The 27,083-nt window shown below is 48.8% G+C and overlaps 1 protein-coding gene across 11 annotated transcripts in view; it reads right to left on the bottom strand.

Moving 5' to 3' along the window:
• NTRK3 (neurotrophic receptor tyrosine kinase 3) overlaps positions 1-27,083 on the bottom strand; it is a 198,162-nt gene that overhangs the window by 72,825 nt on the left and 98,254 nt on the right. For 10 of the 11 annotated variants that reach the window (XM_040569530.1, XM_040569533.1, XM_040569531.1 and 7 more), the window contains one exon: positions 24,463-24,651. In XM_040569530.1, coding sequence (XP_040425464.1) covers positions 24,463-24,651 — 189 coding nt within the window. Of the gene's footprint in view, positions 1-22,454; positions 22,603-24,462; positions 24,652-27,083 lie in introns of those variants that run through there. The other variant, XM_040569541.1, reaches the window with a different exon arrangement.

The following is a 27,083-nucleotide window of genomic DNA, read 5'->3' as shown; positions in this document are numbered from 1 at the left end:
TCCACCCTTCCTTCTAGACAGGGAGTGAGGAAAGTGGAGGATCCTTCTTATATCTTACTCTTCTCTAATAGTTTATTTAGTCTGGCTTAACATTTCTGAAGCATAAGAGTACCATTACAAGGCTGGGGAGACCTGACTCTCACAACCCCTGAGACTTCCTTAGCCTCAGCTGTCCCATGTACCCTGATACCTGGCATGCTAGAGGCAACTTCTTCTTGGACAACCCCACATTTTTAGAAGTAATTTGAAGGTTTAGGATTTTCCAGAAATACTGGCCAGATGGAAAGGAAAAATAAGTGGAGCAGAGAACACATGCATCCACCTTCCTTCAGTCACAGCAAACTTAGTGAGCAAACACAATGTTTTCAAGGACAGTATTAACCATCTCTTCATAACGCCCCTGCATTGGGATGTTGTGGCCAGGGAAACCCACTACTGGGGGTATCTAATGTTTCTGATATAGAAATTATTTGATGTTCTTTACTATTGAAGATGAACATTATTTCCTGAAGTTAGATGCAAACTTTCAGGACTTGTGAGAGAATAGTTCTCTGGGCTGGAGGGAGCAAACCTGCTGTGGAACACTGGATAGGACCCCAGGAGGGAATCCTTCATTGCTAAATACATCCTATTTTTGTGCTAAATCCTGCAAGTTTCTTGCAGAAAAGAGTCGTGGTTTTCTTCAGGTGTCAGCTCATCAGTTTTACATTACTTCCTCAGACACCCATTTGTAGTAGTATTTCTACAACTGAGTCCATCCCAGTGGAACAGGATGAGACACGGCAGGAACAGGCAGATGTCACTGAAGGCAGCTGCTAAAGCTGCAGTGAAGTCGCTCTTGGCTCAGAGCAGGCATGTAGAACATAACAGGTTTTTACACCAGTTTTCAAAATCCTCAGTGCAAAGCCATTGAGATGCCAGGCCCAAGGCACACATGGCAGGAGCCATGGGATTGCTCTAATCTGTCCCAAATTCTTATGGACCCAAAGGGTTTTTCCAAGAAAATTAATGGGATTCCTTAGCTGTGTGACTGCTCTAAAAAATGGAAAAGCTCCTGTTCCTCATATGGTCTCAGGATCCTCGACACATCAGGTAAGTCAGCCCCAGTCTGGCATCATTAGGGCAGCATGAAGCAGCCTGGAGGTCCTTGTGAATTGATCTCAATAGGAAAAGTGCCTTCCACTAGGCTAGGAATGGAAAATTAATCTGAACCAGACAGATTTTTTTTTCTTATTTCTTCTATTACCCTTCTATTTCTCTTTCTTTTCTGTACTATCTTGTTCCATCAGCTCATCAGACACATGCCTCTTTTGATGAACCTGAGGATGCAGACAAAAGCTGTTTGTTTGGTTTAGAACTGCTTAAACTTGTTTGGGGAAAACTATTTGTTATTCTCAGCGACCCTGAAGGACTAATCCACAGGGGAGAGTAAGACAGGCTCAGCTTCAGTTCATGTGTCATGAACAAGATTCATAGGCAAATTCGAAGTGCTGAAATATCACTAGTAGTGAGAAAGAGCCTAGCTCAACTCTCAGAGCCAAAGCAGAGTTTAAAGTGCTGATGCTTTGAAAAGTGTATGTAAACTAGTCCATTTCTTATCAGAACCACTGGGAGACAAATAAACATGGCATCCCTGAACGTCACTATTTATCCTGTTTTGTTTTTCATAATATAAATATACTTTATGGTCACCAAAGGATAACTGGGAAAGTCTATACTCAACAATATCAAGTATCTCAGAGGAGCACTCCCGTCTGCTTTATTTTCTTTGCATTTCTTAGCTCTGCTAAATTAAGGCAATTCCACTTCTGCTGTACCACGTGCAACAGACCTAAAAACCCACTGGGGACACACAGCCTCGGCAAAGGGACATGTGAAAGATCAGCAAGACTTAAGGCTGGGAATGCCAAGGGCTTTGCTCTTGGTTGTCAACACTAAGCTTGGAATCCCAGCTGCGGGGACCTCTGTTGACGGCAGGGTGTTTGTGGGGTGGGACTGGGGTAGGGGTTATCCCATAACCGACATGCAGTCGCTAGCCAGGGACAATGAGGGACGTGGCAGGAGGATAGCCTCTATTTCTGAAGCTAGGGGGCTGAATGCACATACTGATGACTTGGGAAAACAATGAAGCATCGTTCGCTTTGGCATTCTTTCCTGATTTTATTAAAGTTCCCAAAGTATCTGAAAAAAAAACATGCTTCTTGGCTGACTGACCATTCCTCTTTCCTCACTGCTATCTCCCATACTGTACTGCTACCTTCACCCCCATTCTCTCGTATGGAGCAGAAACCAACAAGGCTCTTGCTACGTTTCACTATCAGATGTGAGATGGATGATGTTCGCTGAGATGTCCGGGGTTAGAATGGGTGAATCTCAACAGGTTCAGAGTTTGGATTCTGCAATGACAAATGTAATCTTTCCACTATCAAAGTTTTCAGGTCATAAAAAAGTAGCTTGGAAATTTCTTAAAGAATGGGCTTTTTTGTTTGTTTGTTTTGCCCCTTTTCCCCCTCCCCCCAAAATAACAACAACAACAACAAAAAAAGCATTCACCTTTTTGGAAGATTGGGGATATCTTAAAAATAATTCTTTTTGTGAAGTTTCACATTTGTCAGTGCCAGTTGAAAACTGGGAGAAAAAAAATACTGTCTTTGATATTGGTTGCAGATTTGGAGGGAAGCTCCCATATATAAGCCTGAAAATAGTGAGGAGGTTAAAAAAAATAAAAAATAATAAAAAAAAATCACCAAACAAAACAACCAAAGAAAAAAAAGAACTGACAAAAATAAAAAAATAGAAAACCACTGTAGATTCAAAGCAAAAGTACTCCAAACACCTACAAAATTGGGAAGGATCTGACAGATTAAACTTTGTGCCTGTCCCTGTTCTAGGGAGACCACATTTTATATTAAAACTTAATGCTGTCTGTCTTTCCTAATAGTCATGGTATGGGAGTGGAATAAATGTATGGAGAGCGTTGGAGAACAGGGGAGGAGGAATGAGCTCAGATTTGCTGTGCAGCTCTAACAGCTTGAGATGGAAAGGGCACATGGGGCATTTCTCTAAGCAGGCTGGGGGATGTGGCAATGAAAGGACAAGAAGATTGAAGGCAACCAAACCATGCAATCAGTTTTTGTCTTCAACCCTGGCCATCCACTTAGTCCTCCAGAGCCGTCTTGAGTTTCCCAACACCCTGACTGGTGAGTCTCAGCCACTCCTCCCCATGCACATACCCAATCCAGCCTACGGACAGCACCTTGCAAGGAACGCCCTGCCTGCACTGACTTACAGCAAGACTAAGGAGACAAAAGAGAAAATTTCACCTCGCCATCACTGTTTGCTTTCCAGTAAAACTGCAACTGTTCAAACATTTGCCTGAGATTGCTCCAGGCCACGTGAGAAGAGCATCAGGGAATGGGGCGTGCAGAAGGCAAGAGAATGACGCAGAAACGATGCACAACTCACGGCAGCCCCATGCACCACGGCGGCAGGAGTGGGACAGCCCAGTTTTGAAACCCATGGGTGGAAACTGCTCTTAGAAAAAAAGCAGCATAAATTGCTGTGGGAATGGGTGAGAAAAGTAACGGGATGTCATACAATGCCTGGCAAGAATGGATTAATTAAAAATAGCAAATTAGGGGCAACAAGCTGGCCAAACACAACACTGCTATCCAGACAGAGTGACAGAGCTTTGATGTCTCTTCTATGTTACAGCAGAATTTGAGATATAAAGGAGATATCAAGGAAAAGCAATAGGAGACTCCAACACCAGTGTACATTATCTTTGTCTATGCACAGATATGAAGTATGAATAGCATCAAAGGAGGCATGAAAACCATCAAGCCTGGACCTCATCCAGAGCGAATGAAACAACCATCCATCTAGTCAAAGCCAGGACCGATATATCTATACCTAAGAGGAACACAACACAGCAATCCAGGTTTCCTGCCACGGTTGGGTTCATCTGCAGGGCTCTGATACAAAATCCTCTTTCTTTCTCTCCCCCAGCACGTAACAGGGTGAGAAGTAGCCCAGCCTGAGGCTTCGCTTGCCACAACAAGGCAGGTCACAGCAGCCCAGCAGAGGCACACCACGAGGTTCTCCACAGCGCTCTCAGCTGCAGACAAGCACGTCATCTCAAATCAAACAGCCTGGCCCTCCTCTCACTACACCAGCTCATCACTGTTGACCACAGTGGAGAACTGCAAGACATTTTAGCCCGCAGATGAATTTCACGCCAATACACAGACCTCAAGCAGATCTTCGAGTAGACAACAACACTTTTAAGGTTCACAGAGAGGTTCTCTGAGCTATAGATGTGCTTATGGCTGTTCATTTTCACGGAAACAGGGTCCTTATCCCCCTCCACACCAGCTCACCTTGTATTGTTGTTCGTTTTCCATGGCTTAACCTCACTCATTAGAGTCTCCCACTTTAGTCAGTGAGATCTCACACCACTGGAGACCTCTTGGGGATGTGCTAGGTGGAGCTCTAGCTATGGTTTGTGGCATCTTCATCTTCTCCACAACCCAAAATCATGAGCAGAGGATTGAGGCACCGTATACGTTTTTGAGAACAGGAAAGGGAAGAGATGGGCTAAGAGCAAGAGAAACAGCAGAAGCAAATGGATCCAGAAGATCCCATTTCCACACAAGTTTCTCTTATGCTTAACTAAAGCTAAGGAAGGGATAGGACAATACTGCAGACACCCAACAGCTGAACAACGTTCCTTGAGAAAAGGGCAGTGCTCATGGCTTTCCATGCAATAAACTCTGTAAGACTGTGTAAGACTCATTAAACCCTTGGTCGGAGGAATTCCAGCATCCGTAGCATTTCTGCTGTTGCTGCCGTTAATGTGAGCCATTTCTATATTAGCTGGGATCACAAGTTTGTTTTCTCTGGAACTCCTTCATGGATGGAGGAGTTCCAAGATACTAAACGATGTAGCCTGATAGCTCAGGAGGCAGAGCTCCAAGATTCCCCCACAATTCCCCTTAGGAAAAGCCCCAAAGTGGGAAAGTGCTTACCAGGGTATAAAATTTAAAAATATAAAATAAAATAAAAAAGGAAGAAAAATACAAAAAAGTCTATTTAAGACCAAGGACAAAATAAAAAGGCTATTTTTAGGCCTGCTGCAGCATCTGAGATGCCCTGTGATTTGAGTTGAAGCTATCCTCCCTGTCCAGAGGCACAGCCAATGCTTTCCTCCAGACTGCACAGAGGTACAGCTATTTAAAGCCACTCGGAGGCCCACTGCATGGTGGAAAGCAGCCAGATCAGTCGGGCCTCCTCGGTTTTGTTTTCATTAGATTGAAGCCAGAGTATGTGGAATTATTTGTAGGAGGACCAGGGAAGGGGGACGGGCTGGGCACCCAGCAAGTTCCACCATAACATGCAGAGGTTAGCCTCACCTCAGTTAAATTGTACAGGGTCAGTGAAGGTATCCGAGCAGAGAGGATGCCTTATTCTGTCCCTCCTGACTCCCACAGCCGTGCAAAGGTGCATGGCAAAACTCTTGAGGTTTCCACGCCAGCCATGAGAACAAGCTGCAGGAAAGCTTCCAAATGCCTGAGAGCTTGGCGGTAGCTTATAAACTGGTGCTATCAGGCTATTCTGCCCCTGTCTCTCTGTGTGCCTGCACCAGTACGTCACAGAGCCTTCCCCTCTATAGCTCTCACCGACTCGAGCATCAACAGTGTCTCCCTGCCTCCGTAAATCCCCATTTCTCACAGTCATGCACTTCCTCCGCCTCTGAACTCCACAAAGCCCACAGGACTCAGCATCAAAGATTCCATCCCAACAAGTAATACCTTATTTTCATATCACTTTGGTTTTCAAATACATTTTTTTTTTTTGGCCCTCGGAGTGCTGCCGATTTAAGAGCTGCGTGCCGTTTCGCAAGAGCTTCTCATTTCCACTTTGCCTGACAGGTATTCGCGTCCCTCTGTTCCGCAGCCGCTTTAGATAGCAGGAGTTACCCTGAGCGTTTTACACGGAGCTATTGAAACCACCAACTACTCTGCTCAGCAACGAACATCCGCCAAGAAAGAACCTGGTCGGACTCGTGCTCCGTAATTGCTGATTAATTCCAATTACTGTACAGCCAATCCACCGGTACCGCAGATCGCCACATCAAAGAGCCAACCCGCAAAGGAAGCCCCTAAGTTAGAACAGCAACAGCCTCGTTACAAACTTCTTTTCAGCCGGGGAGCGCTTCATAAACATTAATTTGTTACGCCTCGCTCGTTCCCTTGGGAGACAGGAGCTGTTGTATTCATTACGCAGATGGCAAAACTGTGGCACGGGATGAGAACGGAGTTTGTCCGAGGTCCCCAGAGGAATCGATGCCAGGGCGCGAGCAATACACAGGGAAGAGCCCCAGCTCCCGGGTCCCATCCTGTCCTTGAGACCTGGTGCCTGGAAGGGGGCAGGAGAGCTCAGTAAAGCCAGATGGTCAGGACGTGAGCGCAGACACCAAAGGAGATGCATACGGTGGGTAGGAAAGCCCAGAGCTCTGCAGGCTGCAGCTGGGACCAGACGGCTCCGACGATGCTCTCCCGCTCCTCAGTGAAGATGAGGCTGGCAGAGGAGCTGATCAAGGGCCAGAATAAATTCTCGCTCGCTCAGGTCTCTTTAGTCTGCCATCTGTTCCAGCAATACCTGGCTTCATCTGGAAAGGCCAGAGCTGCCTTCCAGGAAGCCCAGGAGCAGTACAAGCCCAAGAGCCTGATGTGTCAGGAGAAGCTTCCTTCGGGAAAGAAGATTTAATAGAGTTTGCAAATCGAGGCTGGAAACTGAGGAGCGCTAGAGATCTCAGCAGGCCAGGAGGCACAGAGCGCTACAGAGGAGTTGTAAATGGGAAGAGGATGAGCTGAGGGCAAAAAAGCACTGTGAGAGCAGCAGGGAGCCTCGAGGAATGAGGTTTTGTTGATTTTTTCAGCTGTTTGGATTCAGGGTTGTCTGGTATTGTTGTCCTTCGTCTGTGTTTCTCCAGCACTCCTACTCCACTGATTGTTTTGGAAATGAATGCTACCACCACAACTCTTCTTTCCTTCATAATTGCCCCACTAGATGGTTCTTAAAACAAGTTGCACCAAAATACCTTAGAAGGGTGTTATTAAGCTTTTAAGAAGGGAGATCCTCACTCCATAATTTCCTTCAAGACCAGGTTTTGGTACCTGCCAACACAATGGAAGCTCTCAAACATGCATCCCAGGGCACTCCTAGGACTGAGCTTTCACCAGATGAAGAGGACAGCAAGCAGAGGAACAAAGCTGGTGCTAGGATCATGCTGCTCCTAGGAAACAGTGTTGGTAGCACCAACTAGGCAAGTGGCTGATATCTGTGGTGGACTTCATTCTGCAGGAGGGGAGAAAAGGCACCGCTCCCACAAAACACGTGGAACTCAGCAAATATTTGCAAGAGAAGGTCTGAAAACCCAGAAAGACCCTTTTCACTGCTGCCAGCAATGAGAGATGAGGTGGGTGGGGAGCCCCCAAACTGCCGACCCAGGTTAACTTCTGGTGTCTGCCATGCCAGGAGACCCTCACTCTTCCCTGCAGCAGACAAGGAGCTGTGCAGAGCAGGAAGGTCCTGCACATCACTGCAGGGCAGCAAATGAAGGCCAAACCTCAAATACGCAGCGTCTGTAAATGAGGCGTTTCCATTCAGAGGGAGAAAGACCAGGCTTGCTTTCTTGTAAGATTTTTCCAGCAAGCAGCCTAGCAGTGAATTTTTTGCTCCGGCAGTCAGATCCAAGCTTAATAAACTACACGACCGCCAGACCAGTCTTTGACCCAGTTTCATTTTGGGTCTGAAACTAAGTCTCTCTCATCGAGTCACCTAAACGTACAAGGTATTTAGAGCACTGCAGCCCAATCTCATTTCACACCTTATAACTCCGTGTGAGCCTTTGTGTCTGTCCCACTTGTATCACGGCACGTGCTGATCACATCTCAGCACAGACAAGGGACGGAGAAGGGGCTGAGCTCTCAGACCTGCAGACAGGGAGGCACTGCAACACAGCAAACTCTGGGAATTTAACTGCCCAAACCTCATTTTCCTTCCACCAGAGGACTGCACGCTTGGGAAAAAGGGAAACAGCTCTACTTAAAAAAACACATTCTTTCTTCTTCTCCACCATCCGTCACGCAGCGGGCAGAAGTCCTGCCTATCACCCCAGCAGGGCACGTCCTCCTCGAAGCAAGAGCTGCCAGAAGGTGCCAGAAGGAAGCGGGAGCTGCTGTGTGCAGGATGCGTGGGCTGGCCCGTGGGCAGCGCGTACGTGGAGCACGTGGCAGGGAGCGGGGGGACGCGGAGCGGTGCACAGGAGCCATGAGCACGCACGTGTGGGGCTGAGAGCACAGCCCTGCCGAGCATTTACTCTCGCTTTACATTACGGGTTTAATGGCTTTTAACGGGAGACTTTGTAAGCGATCAGGAATCGGAAAAAAAGGAGCTGGGGGAATAATTATTCTAACCAGGGGAGCTAAAGAACATGGCAAAATCGTGTGCTGAGTGATCATGCTAATTAAAGGCACCCAGAAGAATCGGGATAGAAACGCCAAATGGTTTTCACTCTGCTGCCCTAATCCACTAACTGCCTCCTCGCCTTGACTCCCACCAGCTGTGGGAAGGACGGCTCTGGGTGAGTTGGCTCGTAGCAATAAGGGACCGAGCTAAACAAGCTCCACAGGGGACTGGTCCCCTCTGCACCGAAGGGCTGAAGCAACTCATGGCCTGCCAGGTTGAACAGCAGCATCTTCTCTGCACCACCGGGCTGGGGGAGCAGATGCCCCTGCAGTCCCTGGCTGAGCACCGAGGTTTCAAACACACTTTGCAGAAGATGAGCAGCTGCTGGCAAATACCAGCACAAGGCTAAGCACAAGCCACGGTGACCACCCGTGTCCTTTTGTGCCGGTCAGCCCTGCAGCATGATCGCTTCTCTGCAACGGCCATGGCTTTCCAAGGGATAAAGGCATCTTCTAAGCAGTGGAGATCATCCTGATCTTCCAATACTTAAACTGACAGTCCTCGTGCTGAGTTTTCATGCCACGCTAACACCCGAAAAGCAAGAACTAATGCTACAACATGGGAAATTTTTCACCCAGAGAAAGTGGAGACTTAGAAAATGTCCACATCATAAGGAAAAGAAATGAACGTACAATTGCTCCAACAGGCTGGAGGCTTTACAGAAACAAAATCTTTCATGGCCTCAGCCTGGTGAAAACCCAAGCCTGATCCCTCAGGATCTGCTGGGTGTGACCTTTTGGGGATGTCAGGGTGAGACCTTCAGGCTGTGTTGGAGCCCAATAGGTCAGCACACGCCAAGGCAGGTGTGTGCAGGGAACACGACACAGCGATGAATTCCCATGCTGAGTCCAAGGCAGGCCTCAGTCCTTTCCAACCCCCTGGGAAGGTCCACCTCTGATACCTGCTCCGGGGAGATATGAATACTTTTTTCCCTGGTTGTGCAGACCTGGGTTTTGTTGCAGCAGTTCCCGCTGTTGGCACAGAGTATAAGTTATGTGTAGGAGAGGTGGGGCAGCAGAACACCCATGCAAACAATTGCCATCAGGTAACAGCTTACTATTTAAAAAGCAATGGTTTGTTTGTTAATCAACGGGTCCATTAACACGGAGCAAATGCCTCTCTAATGGACACCCACAGGATCGCAGGCTGAACTATTTGTGTGCAGCATCTTTTGATTGATTCACCCTAAAGATCATCAAGTAAATGAGAGAGGATGTAATATTTCTCCAGGAAGCATTCCGCAGCAGATACATTGATTGCAACGCTCAGCCAGCTGCCGCGTGCCAGTCTCTTCTTAAAGAGACTTCGTGTTTGATTCGTTGATTAAATATTTCAGAACTGCAAACCAATCAGGGGCATTGATTCGCTTTTGCCAGATGCTTGGTCCATGGAAAGCTGGTATCCCGCCAAGGAGGAGGATGTGAGCAGCCAGTGCCCTGCCTGCTCCCATCTCCCTGCCCTCGAGCTCACGGTACAGGTCTCACGGTCCTTCCCCAGCCAAACAGGTCACTGCCATGCTTCTGCTTCTCTGCCTCCTCCCACCACCACTAAATCCTTGGCCCAAGCCAAGGGAGCCTGCTTGGTGGCACACCAGGAGCACAGAACTGTTGACTCAAGTATTCAACTCTACTTGTATCTTAAGCTGCAAAGTAACGGCCTGTTTTGCCAGCCAAAGCCTCTCTGACTCCTGCTCTGTCACCACAACGAATCTATTTTTAATTGAAAGCCCAGTAATTGCCCAGCTGGACAGGAGGAGGTAGGGATGAGAATGAAGACTATCCCGAGAACTAAGGAAGAAAGTCCAGAACCCACGAAAAAAAGAGCAATGAAGTGACCAGTGAGAAATTTGCCACCCCAGCACTCCCAGCTGGCAGAGATGGTCCACGAGCCGAGAGCTAAGTACTTGCTGCAATTTTAATTTTGCAAAAGCAGGTGTGTTTTTTTGTTGTGTTTTTTTTTTTTTTCCCTACAGATCAAACACTGGACTGACACTTCCTTTATGAGCTGCTGCAAAACCACCTTCTTCTGAAAGTGCCCTGCAAAAACGCCGCGACGCTGCCAGTTCCTGAGCAAGCCCTGCCACTGCTCGCCCAGCCGCAGCCCTGATGGAGCTGTCACAGCCGCCCTGGAGGAGCCCAGCAGGGCTGCTGCCACCTCCTCAGAAATGACACGCTTCTTTCGCATGCAAATGAAGCACACAAATTGAGAGCAGACCCTCCTTTTCCCCTCTGAGCTACGGGGGCGAAAGGTCTTGGAGGCAGGCGCGGCACGTGCAGGTGGAACACGGAGGTACAAAGGACCAAGCAGCTAATTGGAGGCGAAATGAGAAAGCTAAACACTCACCCGGGTCCCACGGGGAGACACAGCTAACCCTCCCCTCCGGAGATAAGCTCCATCAAGAGAGAGTCCAGCCTGCTGGGATAATGACTCCTTGAGGCATATCAGAGGTGCCAGCATCTATAAATGTGGGCCTTTCTCTGCTGTAGCTTCCATCCTTTCTCCCCTTCAGTACTGGCAGGGAAAAAAGAAAAAAAAAAAAAAAAAAAGCGCCTGCAGGTCCCATTCAGGCTGAACTACACGTGCCATCGCCGTCTCACAGCCAGGCAACAAGGGAAGGGCTGCAGGTATAGGCTTGGCCGGGGATGCTCAGCTCCTGCCCCCCATTTCCTTTCTTTTCAAAGGAAACAAGATTGAGTTTGTATTGACTACTGAGAAAACGAGACAACATTATACAGGACACGACCCTCCACAATCAAATTAGGTCACTGTAACACCATAACCAGCACAGAATACGTAGCTGTGATAGCGCACAGGATCAAGGAGAATGTTTTTATGCAGCAAATATTAAAAGACAAAAGGAAAATGAATCATATCAGGACATCAAGCGAAACCAGAACATAAGTTTGGAGGGGCAGGAACAAGCAGCACGCCTGTCTCAAGGCTTCCCTCACCGAACCTCCCTGCGCACCCTGCTCAGGCTGGGTTGCCACTTCTCAGAGCTTGCCATTAGAAGCACAGCAAGTGCTGGCAAAGAGTTTTGCCACCTCCTGCACAGCTCCCTTGCTTCCCCTCCCCGCAGAGCTGACTGTTTCCAAAAGAGCAAAGCCCCTATTCCCAGAGCAGCTTTCCAGCCATGGCCCCCACTCTGTCAGCAAAACAGCCGGCGGCAACATACCCAAGGTGCTGATTTCAGGAGTGCTGAGACCTGTTTCGATAGGGGACTTAGCGTCCTACATTTGCTTTAGGTCACCACTTCTGCATCTATATATAAATTGCACACAGATCATCAGAAAATAAAAACTGAAGGCATGGTCCAGCTACACAGACTTTGCCATCGTGGCTTGGCACCCAGCTCTCCTTCTGCCTCCCATGCCCAGCTCACGTCCCTCAAAATGTGCTGTCCTGAGCTCTCAGTCTCTCGTAGGAAAGCCCTTCTTACCCAAACTATCACCAACAGAGGCCAATCCATAAAGCTGCTTCAACAGGGTGGGATAAGTGGGCGTGACAGCAGTGGCATTCACTGCTACTCTAGGACTGAGAAGATGTAGGTGTGGGGCCTGGGCTCCACACGAGCTGGGAGGTAAGCACTGCCATCCGGGCAGGTCCAAACCCAGCTCAGCACAACTCTCCCAGCGCCTGCTCCTCCCTGTCGAGTGGAGGAATACGCACTCATTACAGTCATCCTGCTAAGCATGGGAGGGAGGACACAAAGCTTCCTAAAACCCGAGATTTACATACCAGTTTGCGGCAGCGGTTTCCCTACCGCGTAACGAGTACATTAACTTCAGCCAGCCTGATTCTCCAGAGATGACGAGATGGAAAAGAGTGATCGAAGTAAACTGTGATAGAGTTTTTGATTAAGAAGCTGTTGATCAATAAAAGTTATCTGCAGGGCACAGAGTGTTAATGAGCTACCATTCCTTCAGCAGAGCAACACCTGAGCCCGCACTACCTGCTCAACACAGCCCACAGAGGTCAGCAAGACTTCGCTACGCTTATTCCCCAGGACTGACCATGTGAGAACATGGGCCACTGGGCAGGTAGAGAGACCTCAGGTCTCCCCTGCCATCCTTGTTGTTAAAAGGGTGATGGTGTAAGAAGGAAACAATATGACTTTAGAGAGAAATTTGGCTCGAAAGAGAGGAACGAAAAAGCTTAACAACCTGATTCAAGGCTTGAAATGCTATGTTTGGGGGGTGGGCGAAAAGAAATTGAAAAGGCATCCATAACCTTCTCAGACAGCTCCATTAATTCAAAGAGGCCTTCCAGCTCTGCAGCCGTAGCACCAGCACCCAGCACATCCACAGGGAACAGCAGCTCAGGAGCAGGAGGGAGCAGCCAGCCAGGCTACTTGTCCCTGCAAACGGTGATGTGATGCTCAAAATGAGCCACAGCACAGCCCGCAACTGCTGTCATGCTATTGTGCCCCCAGCAGTGATGTAGCTGCTAAGAAGTATTAGGTGTTAATACTTATTAATGTCTTAAATTAATCCCAAAAGGTTCCACAGCATTAACGAGTGGACTTCAGAAAGGGTTTCTCATAATAATGCAGCCACCTGTTTAATAGCACACAGCAGCAGGGCTGCACAAGGGTTTCAGAGAGCAGGTGGAAAGAAGAGCTTCGGATTAAAGCTACAGAAGAGAGACCAGACTTTCATGGGCAGAGACAGAGAATATCATTATGTCCACCCGAATTCGGCCATATCATTGTAACTAATCGTTTTACTCCTCCAGAAATATCCAGTGACCACAAGGAGCTGCTAGGATCCTTGTATTACATTTCTTCCCGAAGTTGTCTCCTCTTGACAGCCCAGCCCAGCCTGCCTACGAAAGGGATTTGTTTTCCCAGAACTCACTCAGCCTTCCCATCCTTGGAGGGTCTAGGGAGAGTTGGGAAAAAAACATAAACCGACAGACAGGATACTCTTTCCGGAGTGTCCCAAAGGAAACAGAGGGGATGAACACATTAGGATTTCTCCCCAAGTTTCTCAAATTCTCACGGAACTGGGGTTTGCAATTGTCCTCTGCAGAGACCATGTCAAGACAGATCATTAATACTACTTGATGCCGAGGATCTTTAGTATTAAAAAGCATAGCAATTACTTAGTCCAAATCTCTATATTATTCATAAGATCCATATCTCTCACAGATATAATATTTACGCTACTATGGGGAAATGTAATAAATAAGCCAATAAGCACTTCCTTCCTCCAGGTCAAGATGAAAGTCTGTATGCTGGATAGCGATGCTGTCCTCGGGCAGCAAGACTTGTATCCCAGGCTCCCCGCTCAGCTTCATCAGCCAGAAACTAAAGCCAAGGTAAAAAATAACTGTTTTTCTTCCCGGCCCAGCAAAACTCTAACCAAGCAGGCCAGGAGGCAATGCCTAGGTGGAATGAGGTCAGCACGGCTCCTAGGAGGTCTCCAAGGGAAGATCTTTTCAGAATTAGTTGGCAGAGAAAGCAGAAACGTGTTAGGCTGTAGCGTGCCCCCCATGGAAGCGGAAAGAGATTATCTACCTGGAAAGGAGAAGGAAAAGTTCAGAATCCACGTTCTGTTGACTTGCTATGTACAGCCCCAAGAACTATTTCGTCCATCTAAACTCCTGCCTGCACTTGGCACCAGCCTGGCTGGGAAAGGACCTCGGGTGGCGTCTCAAACACGCCGTGGTCCAGCAGGCTGAACGTGGGCCTGGCTGCTGGCTGTCAGCAACCCAGCGTGACCTTGAGCAAATCAATGTCTTTCTAGCTGCCTTCCCTCATCCATAAAATGGAGATGAAGATTCTTGGCAGCCCCTTGTTGGGCTGGAAGGAGAAACGCATCTTTTCAGGAAGCAGTGGAAGTGCAGGATGCCAGGTCCCTTCTCTCCTTTAAGAACAGGGGAAAATACACCCCACCTCCCAAATGCTCAGCTCCCTGCTCTGCTCTCAGTGAGGTTCCCCTGACATCTGGGCTCTGCTGGGATCTGGCACGAGAACAGGACGGTCCCATCCCACTTCTGGAATTTGCCCAGGATTTATTTTTAACACAGCCCCGACTGTGAATGTCTGTGGTGGGATTCGCATGGTCTCACGCTGATCTCTGCCTCTGAGCTAGTCCCACCCTGGCTGCGTGGATAGCTAGTAGCACCGAGAGAGCAGACGGTGCCATCGCCCTCATCCCGAACAAAGTGTTGAACACAGGGCACCAAGCATCCCATCTCCCTCCAACGTAGGAAGGGAGCCTCGGGGAGTCGCCTCAGATGGAGCATCTCATGCTGTCCGGGGGCAAATTTGTTCTAGAGAATGGCACACTAAACACAGCCTGGAATTAGGCTTAAAATGACAATTTCAAAATTGTGGAGCCCTCTGCCAAGCTCTTTATGTCTTTTTGGCTTTGGATTGCGAGCAATGGGGTGGAGCAGAAGCTGTGGCCGGTCCAAGGGAAGGCTCGGAGAGCGGGCTGCAGCCTTCTGCTGCATCGAGACCTCAGGTATGTTTTGAGGCACGAGGTCCTTTGCTTTGGCACCCACATGGTGGCCATCGTTTCCCCCTGCTCGGCGTTCCACATCAATTACAGTGCAGAGATGTAAAATGACTGATACTTTTAATACAAAGGCCCTGTCATTTATTTATTAGCTGGCGACAGGCCCCGCAGTCCAGGATGGATGCATTATAAATCAGCTGCATTTCTAACCATTAAAAATTCATCCAATTCATAATGTAGGACGCCAGTAATTTCCTTATTAGTGGTGAGTGTGAAGGATTTTTCTTTCTTCTCCCTTGGTTTTACTTTGCTTCTTTGCGTTCCCAAAGATCTTGCTCATCTGAGGATTAGCTCAGCTTAATCCTACAAAAGGGAGGTGGAAGGCTGGGGGAAGGGAGACCAGGGCTGAAGTCATTTTGTTCCAGTGTTTTCTTCTAATTGCAAATTTGCCATATAAACTTAGGAGACATAGCTGCCTTCTCTCCCAGCCACACTTACAGGAGTCAGAGAGACTGCTCATCCTGAATTTAAGAGATGCTTTTAGGGAAACGAGTAAAATAAATCCCTTTTCTTTGGCAAAGGGGGAAAAGGAGATATAGTGGTAGGACACGGAAGGTTAAAGTTTTTTAAATCTATTAGCGATATAAGAGCAGGTACCAAAATGCTATAAAGTGGTATATTTTTAGAAGATCAAATGTATATATTATATAACATATATCATATAGAATATATATATAAATAGGTAGGCGTGTTAGCCGTTAGGCTCAGTGCTCCAAATCATTGAGAAAAATAGGTTAGTAGGGCTGAAAGGAAGGTGTGACATTTCTGCAGACGCATGACTGCTCCGGAGAACTGCTGCACCTTCAGCACAAACCCAAACTTGGAGCTAACACCAGGAAAAGCCTACGCCCAGCTGCAGAGCATCGCTGGCTGGGGTACTGCACCCAGTATTGACTATGCTTAGCTGCGGACAGCAGGACAGTCCGAGCGGTGATGTGGTACATACAGGCATTTTCATGCTCTCATTGAGTCTCTATTTCTGTCTCTTAAACAGATCTGTTCAGGTAGGGGCAGGGAGAGAGGGCGTGAAGAGCAGTTTCGAACAGGGTTCAGCATTAGGTAACTCGCAGCCTGGTTAGGAACAAGCGTGCAGGAATGTGAAAATGGATTATGCAATAAACCCTGCCTTAATGGGAGACAAGCCAGGGCATCGGGAGCAATCCTTACACGCTGTGAATTCAATGTACTTTTCACCTCAAGACACTCGCACACAAATCTTGCGTCAGCTACACGTGGCAATGGGTTTGCTGAGTTCTCAGCGTGGTCGGCTCGCATCGGTAAACCATGCCGAGTTCAACAAGGCTAGTGCTTTATGCTAAACCACGGCGCACCATGGATGCTCCAGGTCAGGCCTTCAGGAGCACAGCAGCAGAAGTGCCTGGGTGCAAGTGAGAAGAGCACCCACTCGTGCCACCGCTACCTCGATGCAGCATCAGCATCCCCCATGCCACCGGCCCCGCTGGCAGCCATCCCACTCCCCCTGAAACACTCTGCAACCAAGAATGACTATTTCTACATTTTTCTTAAATGGAGAAGATCTTATTTTGCGGGTCTTCCGGCGGTTTTCAGAATTGAACAAAGTATTTTGATCTGTTTAGCCCAAAATCAGCACTCAAGTTTGTTATTTTTCAACCTCTCCCGATGATTACACAACTTCCCTGTTGGATCCTGGGCTGTACTTCTTGTCTAATAACTTCAGTGCTGTGTGTGCTGTTGTGCAAGCCTGCCCCAATTCCTAAACATTAGCAGCTATCTTTAATCAGGACTTGTAATTTAACTGGACAATGAACAGAGAATGAGAGCTTTCAATCTTCTAACCAGAAGACATCTCCTGTCTGACCACGATGATTTCCCCATGCACCTCTGAGCTAGATTATAAACCTGAAAACCACTCTGGTTAGATTAACAAGTCACAACGAGATCCTGCAAATTCTGGGAGCTTCCAGTGCCTTTAGGAGTACCCCACTGCCAGGACCACAGCAAACCACAGACCCTTCCCTCTGGCCCCACGAGCACAGAGGTGCCCCAGCCTCCAGATAAGTTTCCCAGCAGCCAAGCATTAGAAGCCACAATAAACCCATTATAAGCGAGATAAACATTTAACTGATGGCCAAAAGAAATCAGTACCACAAACGTACCGACATGCACATACGAACACGAGCTATTTTAAAGCAACCCACACCATAATTCACACCATCAACAAGCCATTAGGAGAATACTCTTGAAACCTCCTTCGTTACCACTGGCACCAGCACTGCCTGAGATTGCAGTATCTCAGGTCACGCACCGTGCTTCTCCCTCTCGCCTTTCTGGGACGCAGTCCCAGGCACGAGGAGCGGTGTATGATGAACAGAGCTCTCCTTCCTCTGACAGGGACACCTCTATCAGGTTTAAGAGCACTGCGGGGTCAATGAGAGCACCTGGACATGGAGAAGCACTGATGTCCGAGGACACAGCCATCACGTAGGGAATGAAACCCTCCTTTATCCCCCATCCGCCTGAGTGCTTTTCTCTCGCCCTGCTGAAACACATCTTGACTCATTCCATGGCATGGGTGAAAATCATGCCCGTGCTGTCAGAGCCTGAACACCCTCTAGAAACTAGAGATGCAACCATTTTTGATGGCTTTGGGCCCAGCAGGGGAACAGGCTGGGCATTCAGCAAAACCCACACCTGCCCATGGGTGCAGGGAGGCTGACGTGTGCGTGGGAGCTGAGGGATGCCACAAAAATAGTAGGAGGGTGCAGGTAGTAACGAGCGCTTGAACAAGGGACAGAAGCGATACAGACCATCAGGAGAACGTTTGTACATCCTCCCCGAGGTGATGCACACCTTGGGCAGTTGTGGTCCAGGCTGAGGGACTTTGAGCCTCGTTACTTTGGCTGTACAGGAACAGACGACCCATCTGATGTTGGGACAAGGCTGCCAGGCAGTGAGGGCTGTGCTAGAGCTGCTCCAAACCCAGGAGGAGTCAGCTCAGAGCCTCTCCTCACCTCGATTGTTCACTGCTTGACAGCTGATGCATCACAGGCTCCCTTCCAAAACCCACCCCAGGTGGGCTAACCCTGTTTGCTGCCCCTACAGACATTGGGATTAAAGTGTCCAGAGGAGAAGCCTTCAGGTCAGAGGAGCAAGCAGATGGTTCTGTATCAGAAAACACTGCCCCTGTCCTGCATCACCGCTTGATGTCTGTATCTGGCAGTATTTCCTCCACCGGAACAGCCTCTCTGGCGGCTGGTCAACATCAGCAGCACAAAGCCATGCTCTGCTTGATTTAAGGACTTCTCTTACTAATGAATCCCCATCACCAGCAAAGTCCCTGCCTGATGTGCCATCACCACCACATCTTTGCTGCCAGCACCACCTCCCTGCACAGGGCTGGAGCCTGTGCAGCCACACTGATTGCGGGTGTTGCTACAAACATTTCTGGTAAGCACATTAAAGATATACAAAATGGATATTGCCAGACTTTCCAAGACAGCAGGAACAACTCATCTCTGTGGCATCTTCATGGCAGGAAGGTTTGAGGATTGATTCCTTGAGCATAAGGTTGAAATTCAAAGTGTAAGTGCAATACGTGGGGTCATCTCTCCACTTCTGCTAAAGCAGACTGGGCTTCCAAATTCTGGAAAAAGGGGATATTTCTTCCACTTGCTCTTTCAGAGTTGGATGAAGTGATGCAGAACATAAAATAGCTCCAGGTAAGTAGAAGGAAAAGCAGCTGAGCAGGCTGAAGAGAGTTCAGCAGGCTGAATCGAGTCCCAGTGGTCACACGAACGCCCCTGGTAGGTGTTGCAGCCCGGTGACGGGGACAAGACGGCAATGCTGGGTGCAGGGCAAGGCCAGTTCTGCTCCCAGGGGTGACAGGAACAGTTGGGTTTTGTTGCTCATGCTTTTCTTGAGAAGCCTGCAACATCTGCACTGGAAGCAGCCAGCCAGAGCGTGGAGGGGTTCTTCAGCATCCAAATCTTTTGCAGAATGTTCACGTCAGCACCTGGGGCTCAGAGCAGTTTCTATCAGGAGCAAACATAAACCAGGAGCAAGGGAAACTTGGAGGCAGAAGGTCTTTGCGTAGACCTCTAACGCATCCACCTGCCAGTAGCTGAACACTGAAATCAGGGCTTTTCCTCAGACCCGAGCCAGAAAGCTAGGCTTTGTTAGTCCAAACGAGGAGACACAGAGCCGAGTAGCAGAACACACACAAATGAGTTTAAAACTGCTCAGATTAAATTCCCCAGAAGTATCTCAGGCAGTTGGATGACGAAGGACAAGGCCATAAGGCAGCAAGGAACCCCAGTGCAGAAGAGTCTCAGACTGCGTTGGGTCCTGCTGGAAAAGAGCCTGGGGCTTCTGAGTTAGAGGACAGAAAAGGAAAAGAGAAGTTTGGAGAAAGAGCAGAGGCGTGTAAGGAGGCACCGAGGCCTGTACTTAGGCCCCAGGCTGGGCACGGGGCAGCAGAGCGCTGCTGTCACCTCACACTCGGCTCCACATTTATATTTCATGAGAATAATATTTGACAAACCCCCTTATTCCTAGGGGTAGAAAAAAATCCATTTTCCACTACCAGTAGTTTAGGTTTTCTTTTTTAGAGAAAAGAAACAGAATATGGCTTAATTTTGTTGTTTTTGATGAAAATGGGAACATGAACTGACCAAAAATAGAAATGCTGCAGACTTTCCAGCTTCTCATGCCCAGGATGAATAAAACACACTAGGCGAACAAAAAGAATTAACCGTGGCAAGATAAATGCCACAGTTGTAAATGTCCTTCCCATTTTGTTTCCAAGTCCTATTAGAAGCAGAGGTAAGGAAATCCATTTGTTTAAAAAATATGATTTTTGAAATGACCACAATGTTCCTTTTAAACTGCATTGAAAATACAAGATAAAGACAGGGTACTGAGTGAAAGAGTGCTGATGGCGCTTTTATTGTGTGATTTGCCTTGTTTTTTTCTGAAGTACTTCTTTTTAGCCGATTACCATGTATTTACAGTTGGTGTAATTATATCTAATTACTTAATTAGCATGAATACATGTAATTACTAACTTCAAATATGTAATTATGTCAGGGCAGCCTGTAATAAATGAGGTTGAAAAAAACCCTCATTAGGACGCTACAGAAGGACGGCTGCTCCACCCGCGTGGAGGATGCATCGCGGTCCCGAGACCACGCCAGGAGGAAACTCAGCCCTGCAGGAGGAGAGCACAGGCAGCATCTGCCAACGACCCCTATCCAAAACCAAGCCCCTTGCCCCAGGAGCAGAGCTTCTCAGCACCGGTGGGAGCTGAGCATCACCCCCGGGAGGTAGGAAGGGATCTGGAAAGGATCTGCCACCCAGATTTGTTTCCTCCACTGAGCTTTGGATTTTTTTTCACTGCTGCGTGACGTTCTCGAGGAGACCTGGTTTGTCTGGTGAGAAATACCAGGGAGCAGAACAGCTCAACTGTGCCATGGCATTCGGGTACAGCTTCAGAGAGCAGATCCAGGAACAAATCTGCATCAAATGATGCACTGTGCTGGTAAATAATTACTATTGTTAAAGTAAAACAAGCCTCCCAAATGTTTCTTCAGAAACATTACCAGTCTTTCACCACAAAGATCTCCAGCTACTCATAATTACCCATTTTGCGAATTCAAATCCTGAACATCAGGAGACGGAGCTAAGCTAAACAGCCCCTGCTTACTGCCAAGAAGCACATGGGATGACGACGGTGTCCTACCTACAGCTTGAAGGCCACCGATGAACTTATTTCAGGCTGATGCTCCCTTCATTTTTTCTACTGACCAGGAGTTATTTGTTGTACTGAGCTGACATTTCCTGCCCACGAGGACCGATAGACATTTTCTGGACACAAACGTGGGTAGACTGGATCTTATTTGGTGTTACCCAAACCCCCAGCCTCGGAATAGTGTAGAATCACATGGCTCCATCCCCACATCAGATGTTGTGTCCACAGTGCTTGCTCTACAACAAGCCCTGTTCTTCTCCTCTCATCTGTTTATTTCCAAATGTAAAGAGGTGCAAACTCATCACAACCTGTCGCTTCTCCTGCTGGCATCTGCCAAGCAGACGTGCCACTTGGTTGTTCTTCCACGTGCCAAAGAACAGGAGGAAAAGTCTATTTTAGGTTGTTCTTCTGCAATTGCTTTGCGGTTGTTCTGTCCTCGTTGTCACTCCTCGTTGCCCGACTTTCCAGGTGGCACTGAGGATGGCTGAAATGAGGACTGGCTGCAAACCCTAGTGCTGCCCAGAATGCCTTGGAGTTAATGTGTAAAGATAGGGGAGCATCTTCTCAAAGAGTTGATGTTTTGTCATGAGAAAATGGGGTGGTGCAGCTTCTTCCATGGCTCAGCCTGAAAGGGAGGAGGATGCTGAGCTCAGCTCATCCCTCCTGCTCCTCTAAATTAGAGAGACACAAATTTGTGCAGATCCCAGGAAGTGAGAGGTGGCTCCTGCACCCTTCATCCCATTGATGGGAGGACAGCACCTCCTTCTCTCCTGGAGGACACGTTAGCTGGAGGAGAGCCCACAGGACAGCCTCGCGCAGCAGGAGCAAGAGGGGCTGCAGCTCCGCGGGCAGGGAGCTGCTCGCCATATTTCAGCTGCAATTCCATTATGCAGAGCTAAGTGGCTGGGAATAAACATCCGTCATCCCTGCGTGATAAGCGATGTTTGCTAGTATAGAGGGTGACAGAAATCTATATCACATCAATGTACTATTAATACTGCATTAAGCACATAGAGTTCGCTCTCCTCATTGCAGTGCGGTAATGGGTATCGGCATGTCCTCCACCCAGACAACATCCAAGAGCACAGGGACACTTGCAGGAGGAAGGAAGGAGAAGAGCTGAGCGATGGAAGGAGAAATCGCTTGCTGAGGATGTTTTTCTCTATTATCACTTTTGCACAAAGTAGAGGCTGGGTGCCACGGAGCTCCTTCGCTTGAGGACGCTGCGGCCTTGCAGATGGGCTGAGGCTCGGCAGGTGACAGGAGGGAGGTGACTCCTTGCATCAGTTTGGGCTCAGCTGGGCATCGAGGCCCTCCCTGGGCCAGAGGAGCTCTCCTCTCTCCAAGTGGTAGCAGAAATGAAGAAAAGTTTGTGTCCAAGTTCTGCACAGGGGGGAAGAAAAACCCTCCAGCGAGAAAACCATGGGGAGAATGGGAGCAACAAATACTCTCCAGCTCAGGTTTAAGTTGAGCAGAATACATCAGATCAAACAAAACCCTTACAGCTAAAGCTCCCCAAAGCACGCTTAATTTAAAAGGTGAATTATGAAACTTTCCAGCCTCAAGCAAAGCCACCAGTGAAGTCAGAAGTTTTGTCCAAGTGAAGTCTTGGGGACTAAAACACAACACACACCAAATTCAACTCTGCCTGAGGTCTCCAAGCCTGTTTTTTTGCCTTGTGAATGGCAAGAAATTCCAAAAAACACAAGTTTCCAGCCTGCCAGCATCCAGCTGTGATCTGCCTCTTGTTAGCACCCAAATGTAGCACCTGGGAAGGGAATTTGGCTCCATCAGTGCTGCCTCACAGCCCCAGGAAAGCTGGAATACAGAAGCAAGCTATTTGTCGTGGATTTCCAGGGTGTGCACAGTTATTGTTATCACTGCCATTTTCCCCGTGGCACCTTCCACAGGAGAAAAGGCTCCAGGTGCCCCTCAAGGCACACTTTGAGATCTACAGATCCTAATCAAACAGCCCTGTAAAACTCCAAGGCCAAATCCTGCTGCAAGCAGCTTCCCTTGCAACCCATCCCAATCTGACAAGCCCCACAGGGCAAATGCTCAGGGCAAAACTCAGTCCTCTGGGTTTTAAGCATGGCTGCTGCACCCTTGTAACAGCGCCCACATACTGAAATGGTTGCACAGAAAGAGATCTGAGAGAGAGCACAGAAAGAGAAGAAAAAAACATGGGGGGAACCCCTCCCCTCCCCCCAAGCAATCAGGGTTTGTAAATCATTTTGAGATGAGGTGCTATAAGCAATATATAATATATAATTAACGGCACAGCAAAACCACGCTACCTTCAGCTTCTCCGCTCCTGCCTAATCAGCGCCCTCCTCCCCCTTCTCTGCAAACAGACCAAATTTAGTGCATTAACATGAAAATCAGAGGGAAAGCCAGGCGCGTTAACTGAATACACCCCTTCACTCTGGTGATGGTAGAGCTGTGATAACGGCTCGGGAGCAGCTCACGGCGCCCAAGGGGTCTGCCCCAGGGGCCCCCCAACGGAGCAGAAAGCTGCGGGTCTCTCTCCTCCGGCAGGAGGAGCGATGCCAGCAGAGGGCTTTATGCTGGCTGAGTTCCTGCAGGTTGGGAGTTTGGCCTCCTCCCAGCGCTCCAGCTTCCAGAGGCTGAGTTATGCTTCCTGCGCTCATGAGTCAGCAAAGGGAAGAGAGCAGGAGGCGACTTCAGTGTGGCACTCCTTGCTGCTGGGCTGGGCCATAGGAGATGGGACAAGTTTGGTTTTTCCTTCCTTTTTTTTTTTTTTGCAAGCTTTTATTTATTTGTTATTAGATCCGGTTCTGCCTGGAACCAAGAAACGCCAAAAGGATGAGCAATAACAAGAAAGGAACATCGTCTGGACCTCCTGCATTGCTCAGCTTGCATCTCAGAGCTGGTAAAGAGCAGAGGAAAACTGAGCTGCCAGCTGTGAGCTGCGTGTCGGGGGGCGGGGGGCTGCACCTCCCAGCCTACACGAGAAGCAGTGGGGAACTCCCAGAAAAACATCCTTTTACCCATTGCTTTTCTTTCACGCTCAGAATTTAGGAGCACAAAACGGAGGACCACTTTACCACCACCTGCTATCCTAATGAGCCGAGCTCACAACCCAGATTTATACCGGGAAGCTGCGAAAGCTTTAGAGAAGCCCATGAAAACAAGACAGCCAGCATCTGAGCCTACTGTTCTCCACGCATCTGCCCCATCTACGGCCACGTGTCCTGAGCTCGTCCTCGGCCCAGCGGGGAGCCAAGGAGGCAGCCCCACGGCTGGGAAGCTGCTGGAGGAGGAAGGGGAGGCAGGTCCTATTCCCCGGCCAGGCAGCGGGTCACCTCCGTCCCCGCAGCTCCTGCTCATGCCTCGGACCCAACAAGGCAGAGCCCGGCTTCAAATGGCGTTTTTCAGGCAAAGGGGGGAAGGTGACTGGTGGGTGGCGGAAGGAGGGTGAAGGGAGGTGAAGGTGAGGGTGGAAAGTCTCCTTGGGAAGAACCTACATGTATGTTGTGATTTCTGAGACCTGAGATTCGCTTTGGTTTCTGGACCATACCAAGACCCATTCTCCTCAAAAAAAATATCCTTCTCTCCTTCCTCATCCTCTTAGCCTCTTCCTCCTCGCCCTTCTTCCCCCATCCCCCCACCCTTCCCCTGGTCTTTGCGTGGGCTCCAGCCGGTTCGGGCACTCACACGTGTCTGGCTTGTGGCAGTTGTGACCTTGTCGGAAGTACTGGGGGTTCTCGATGACAGGAATGCGGGTCATGCCGATCACCACCGTGTCCGGTCCAGCGTCCAGGGACGAGGGCGTTGTGATGCCGTGGTTGATGTGGTGGAGGGGACTGGCCGAATCCTCCTCGCCGCTGATCACTGCCACGGGACCTGCAAACACCAGACACATCCATCAGGCACGGCAGGGGAAAGGAGACCTAAAAGCCAAATTGTCACCAGCCTGCCCTACCATCCCTGGCCCCATCTCCAGGGCCAGTTTCTCCGGGCATCTCGCAGGGAAGACACCTCAAGTTTTCCCTGATGATTGCAGGGTACCAGACTGAGCAGACCCTGCTCAGCTCACACTGTGTTCACGTCCCTCCTGCCACAAAAGGCAACATCTCCCCTCTCCCTTCCCAGCCCTGAAAGGCTGAGCACCAACAGACAGGCTAGGAAACAGTGAGCCAAAACAGTCAGACCCCTGAGATGGGAGTAGCAGAGTCTCCCAAGCCTCCCCAGCCTCTGCCACCCATTCATAGCTCTCTCACCAGCACAAGAGAACAGAGGAAGGTTCCCATCCGAGGAGCCCTATACTGTGCTGGACCCCATCTTGAGGGCCACAGGCTCCAAGACTAGCAGAGAGGAGATTCGCCAGCACGATATGGAGAAAGCAGAGCCAGAGCTGCACCCCAGCTCCCAGCACCCCAGCCAAATGCTGCCCTCCCAGGCTGGTCTGCATGCCTCCCCCAGGCCACATAGCACCCAATTCCACATCCTCGTCTCCCTCTTCATAGCAGGTCCTAAAACAGCAGTAGGCCCAAATACACCCAGAACAACCTCCCTCCCAAGATGGCCGAACCAGAGACTGCTCCAGCCCCGCCAGCCTTCCAACCCAGCCATGGCTCCTCACACCTAAGTGCCTGCACCCAAGAGCATCACTGCTCTAGCCAAGGGCAGGCTTGTTCCCAAAGGTAAAATCCAGTCATGAAGGAAAGAACTTCCATAACTGAGAGCCAGTGCCTGCCTCTCAGACAGACCTATTTCATGATATTCATCTATTCCTGAATTTTAGGTATAAGCTTTGTTTTATTTTTAGGCCTTCTAATTTTGCTATCAGCTGCCAAGGCTGGAAACCTCAGGGGAAAACAGCCCTTAATATATTATTCCCAAATTCCATCTATTCTCACACATCCCAGGGGCCTGACCTGCCAGCCCGCAGCAGCTCCACACAAACACCTCCATCACAAGTTGAAACCCTTTAATTCCCGCTGCATCTATTGGTGCTACATAAACATGGGATCCCAAGGAGGGGGCACTAAAGAGACCACCCTGCAACCTGACATATATTCACAGGGGGTTAAAAACACTCAGCTAGAGATGTTCCTTTTCTCTTGCCTGGAAGCTGCCGGGGACTACCAGCAGGTCAAGCAAAGGTGCTGCATTGAGGCTTCAGGCCTATTCAGGCCTTTTACCTAAGTTCCATAGAAAACGTCTCTCTCCCTTCAGCAATCTATTTCTAATTACACAATTACTTTATTATGCACCACTAGCAACAAAGAGGGGAGTCTTCAAGCCATTTTCCTCTCCGGAGTCTCTGGGAGGACAGGGTGAATACTGGCTCCGCGCAATCATTCTGCCTGCATTAATCTAGTCTAAAGGCTGCTCGTTTTTGAGGCATCAAGTATTATTTAGTCTTCCAAGTGGGATATAATAAAGTTATTGTGTAATTAGCAGAGTCCTGGCAGCTGTGACAGGTGTTTTAGTCGCAAGGAAAAAAAGTCTCTCCCTTTATTGTGAATTCCTGCTGGCAGGTTCTTGCTTTTTTTCTAGGTTAGGCCCTGGGCCAACGTGACTTCCAGCTTGTGAGACGCAAAGACAAAACTCGGCTCTTGCCACAAGATGCCTCTGGTGGGACTACATACACTGTATTTCTCCAAGCACACAAAGCAAACAGGCAACAACTGCGGTTTGGAGGAGTTCTGTTCTCAATGTTGTCAATTCTTTGCGTGCAGACCCAAAGAACTGGTTCCGCACGGTGCATGAGTCTCCTCGGTCCTGTTCTGCGCCACCGTCTGGGCTGTGCTGGGAAGGGGCCACCTCTGCTTTTTGAGGTGCACTTCCCAAAAACAATTCATAAAAATATCAGCTGGGTATAGACTGGTATCACTGACCTGAGAAGAGACCATAAAGACCACTAAAAAACACAGAAGACGGAAGCATCCCCCTGGTACGTGCGGGTTAGAAGGACATGGCTATGTCCAAAAGAGTAGGGCACAATGACCAAGGTATTTGTTAAATTAAGCATCACCAGCAGCTACTATTACCTAATGTTCATATGGCAACTTTCATGCCAATAAACAGATCCAGTCTGATCCTCTTTACACTCTGCAGGTGTTTTTGTTTGGTTTGGTTTTTTTCTCCCAGCAGCTCAGTTCTTCAGAGAAGGCTTTCTACGTGTTTTATCCCTAGTTTCACACCCCATATTTGCATTCCCAGTCCCTAGCAAATACCAGGTACTCTGAAGTAACTCAGCCAAAATCAGTGCTGCGCAGCTTGGACATCTACAAGACCTATCAAACCTCAAAAGCCTCAGAGACAAGCTC

Source organism: Cygnus olor, chromosome 11 (genome assembly GCF_009769625.2).
Source record: "Cygnus olor isolate bCygOlo1 chromosome 11, bCygOlo1.pri.v2, whole genome shotgun sequence".
In the NCBI taxonomy this organism is placed as follows: Eukaryota; Metazoa; Chordata; class Aves; order Anseriformes; family Anatidae; genus Cygnus; species Cygnus olor.
This window is presented reverse-complemented; position numbering and strand designations above follow the sequence as displayed.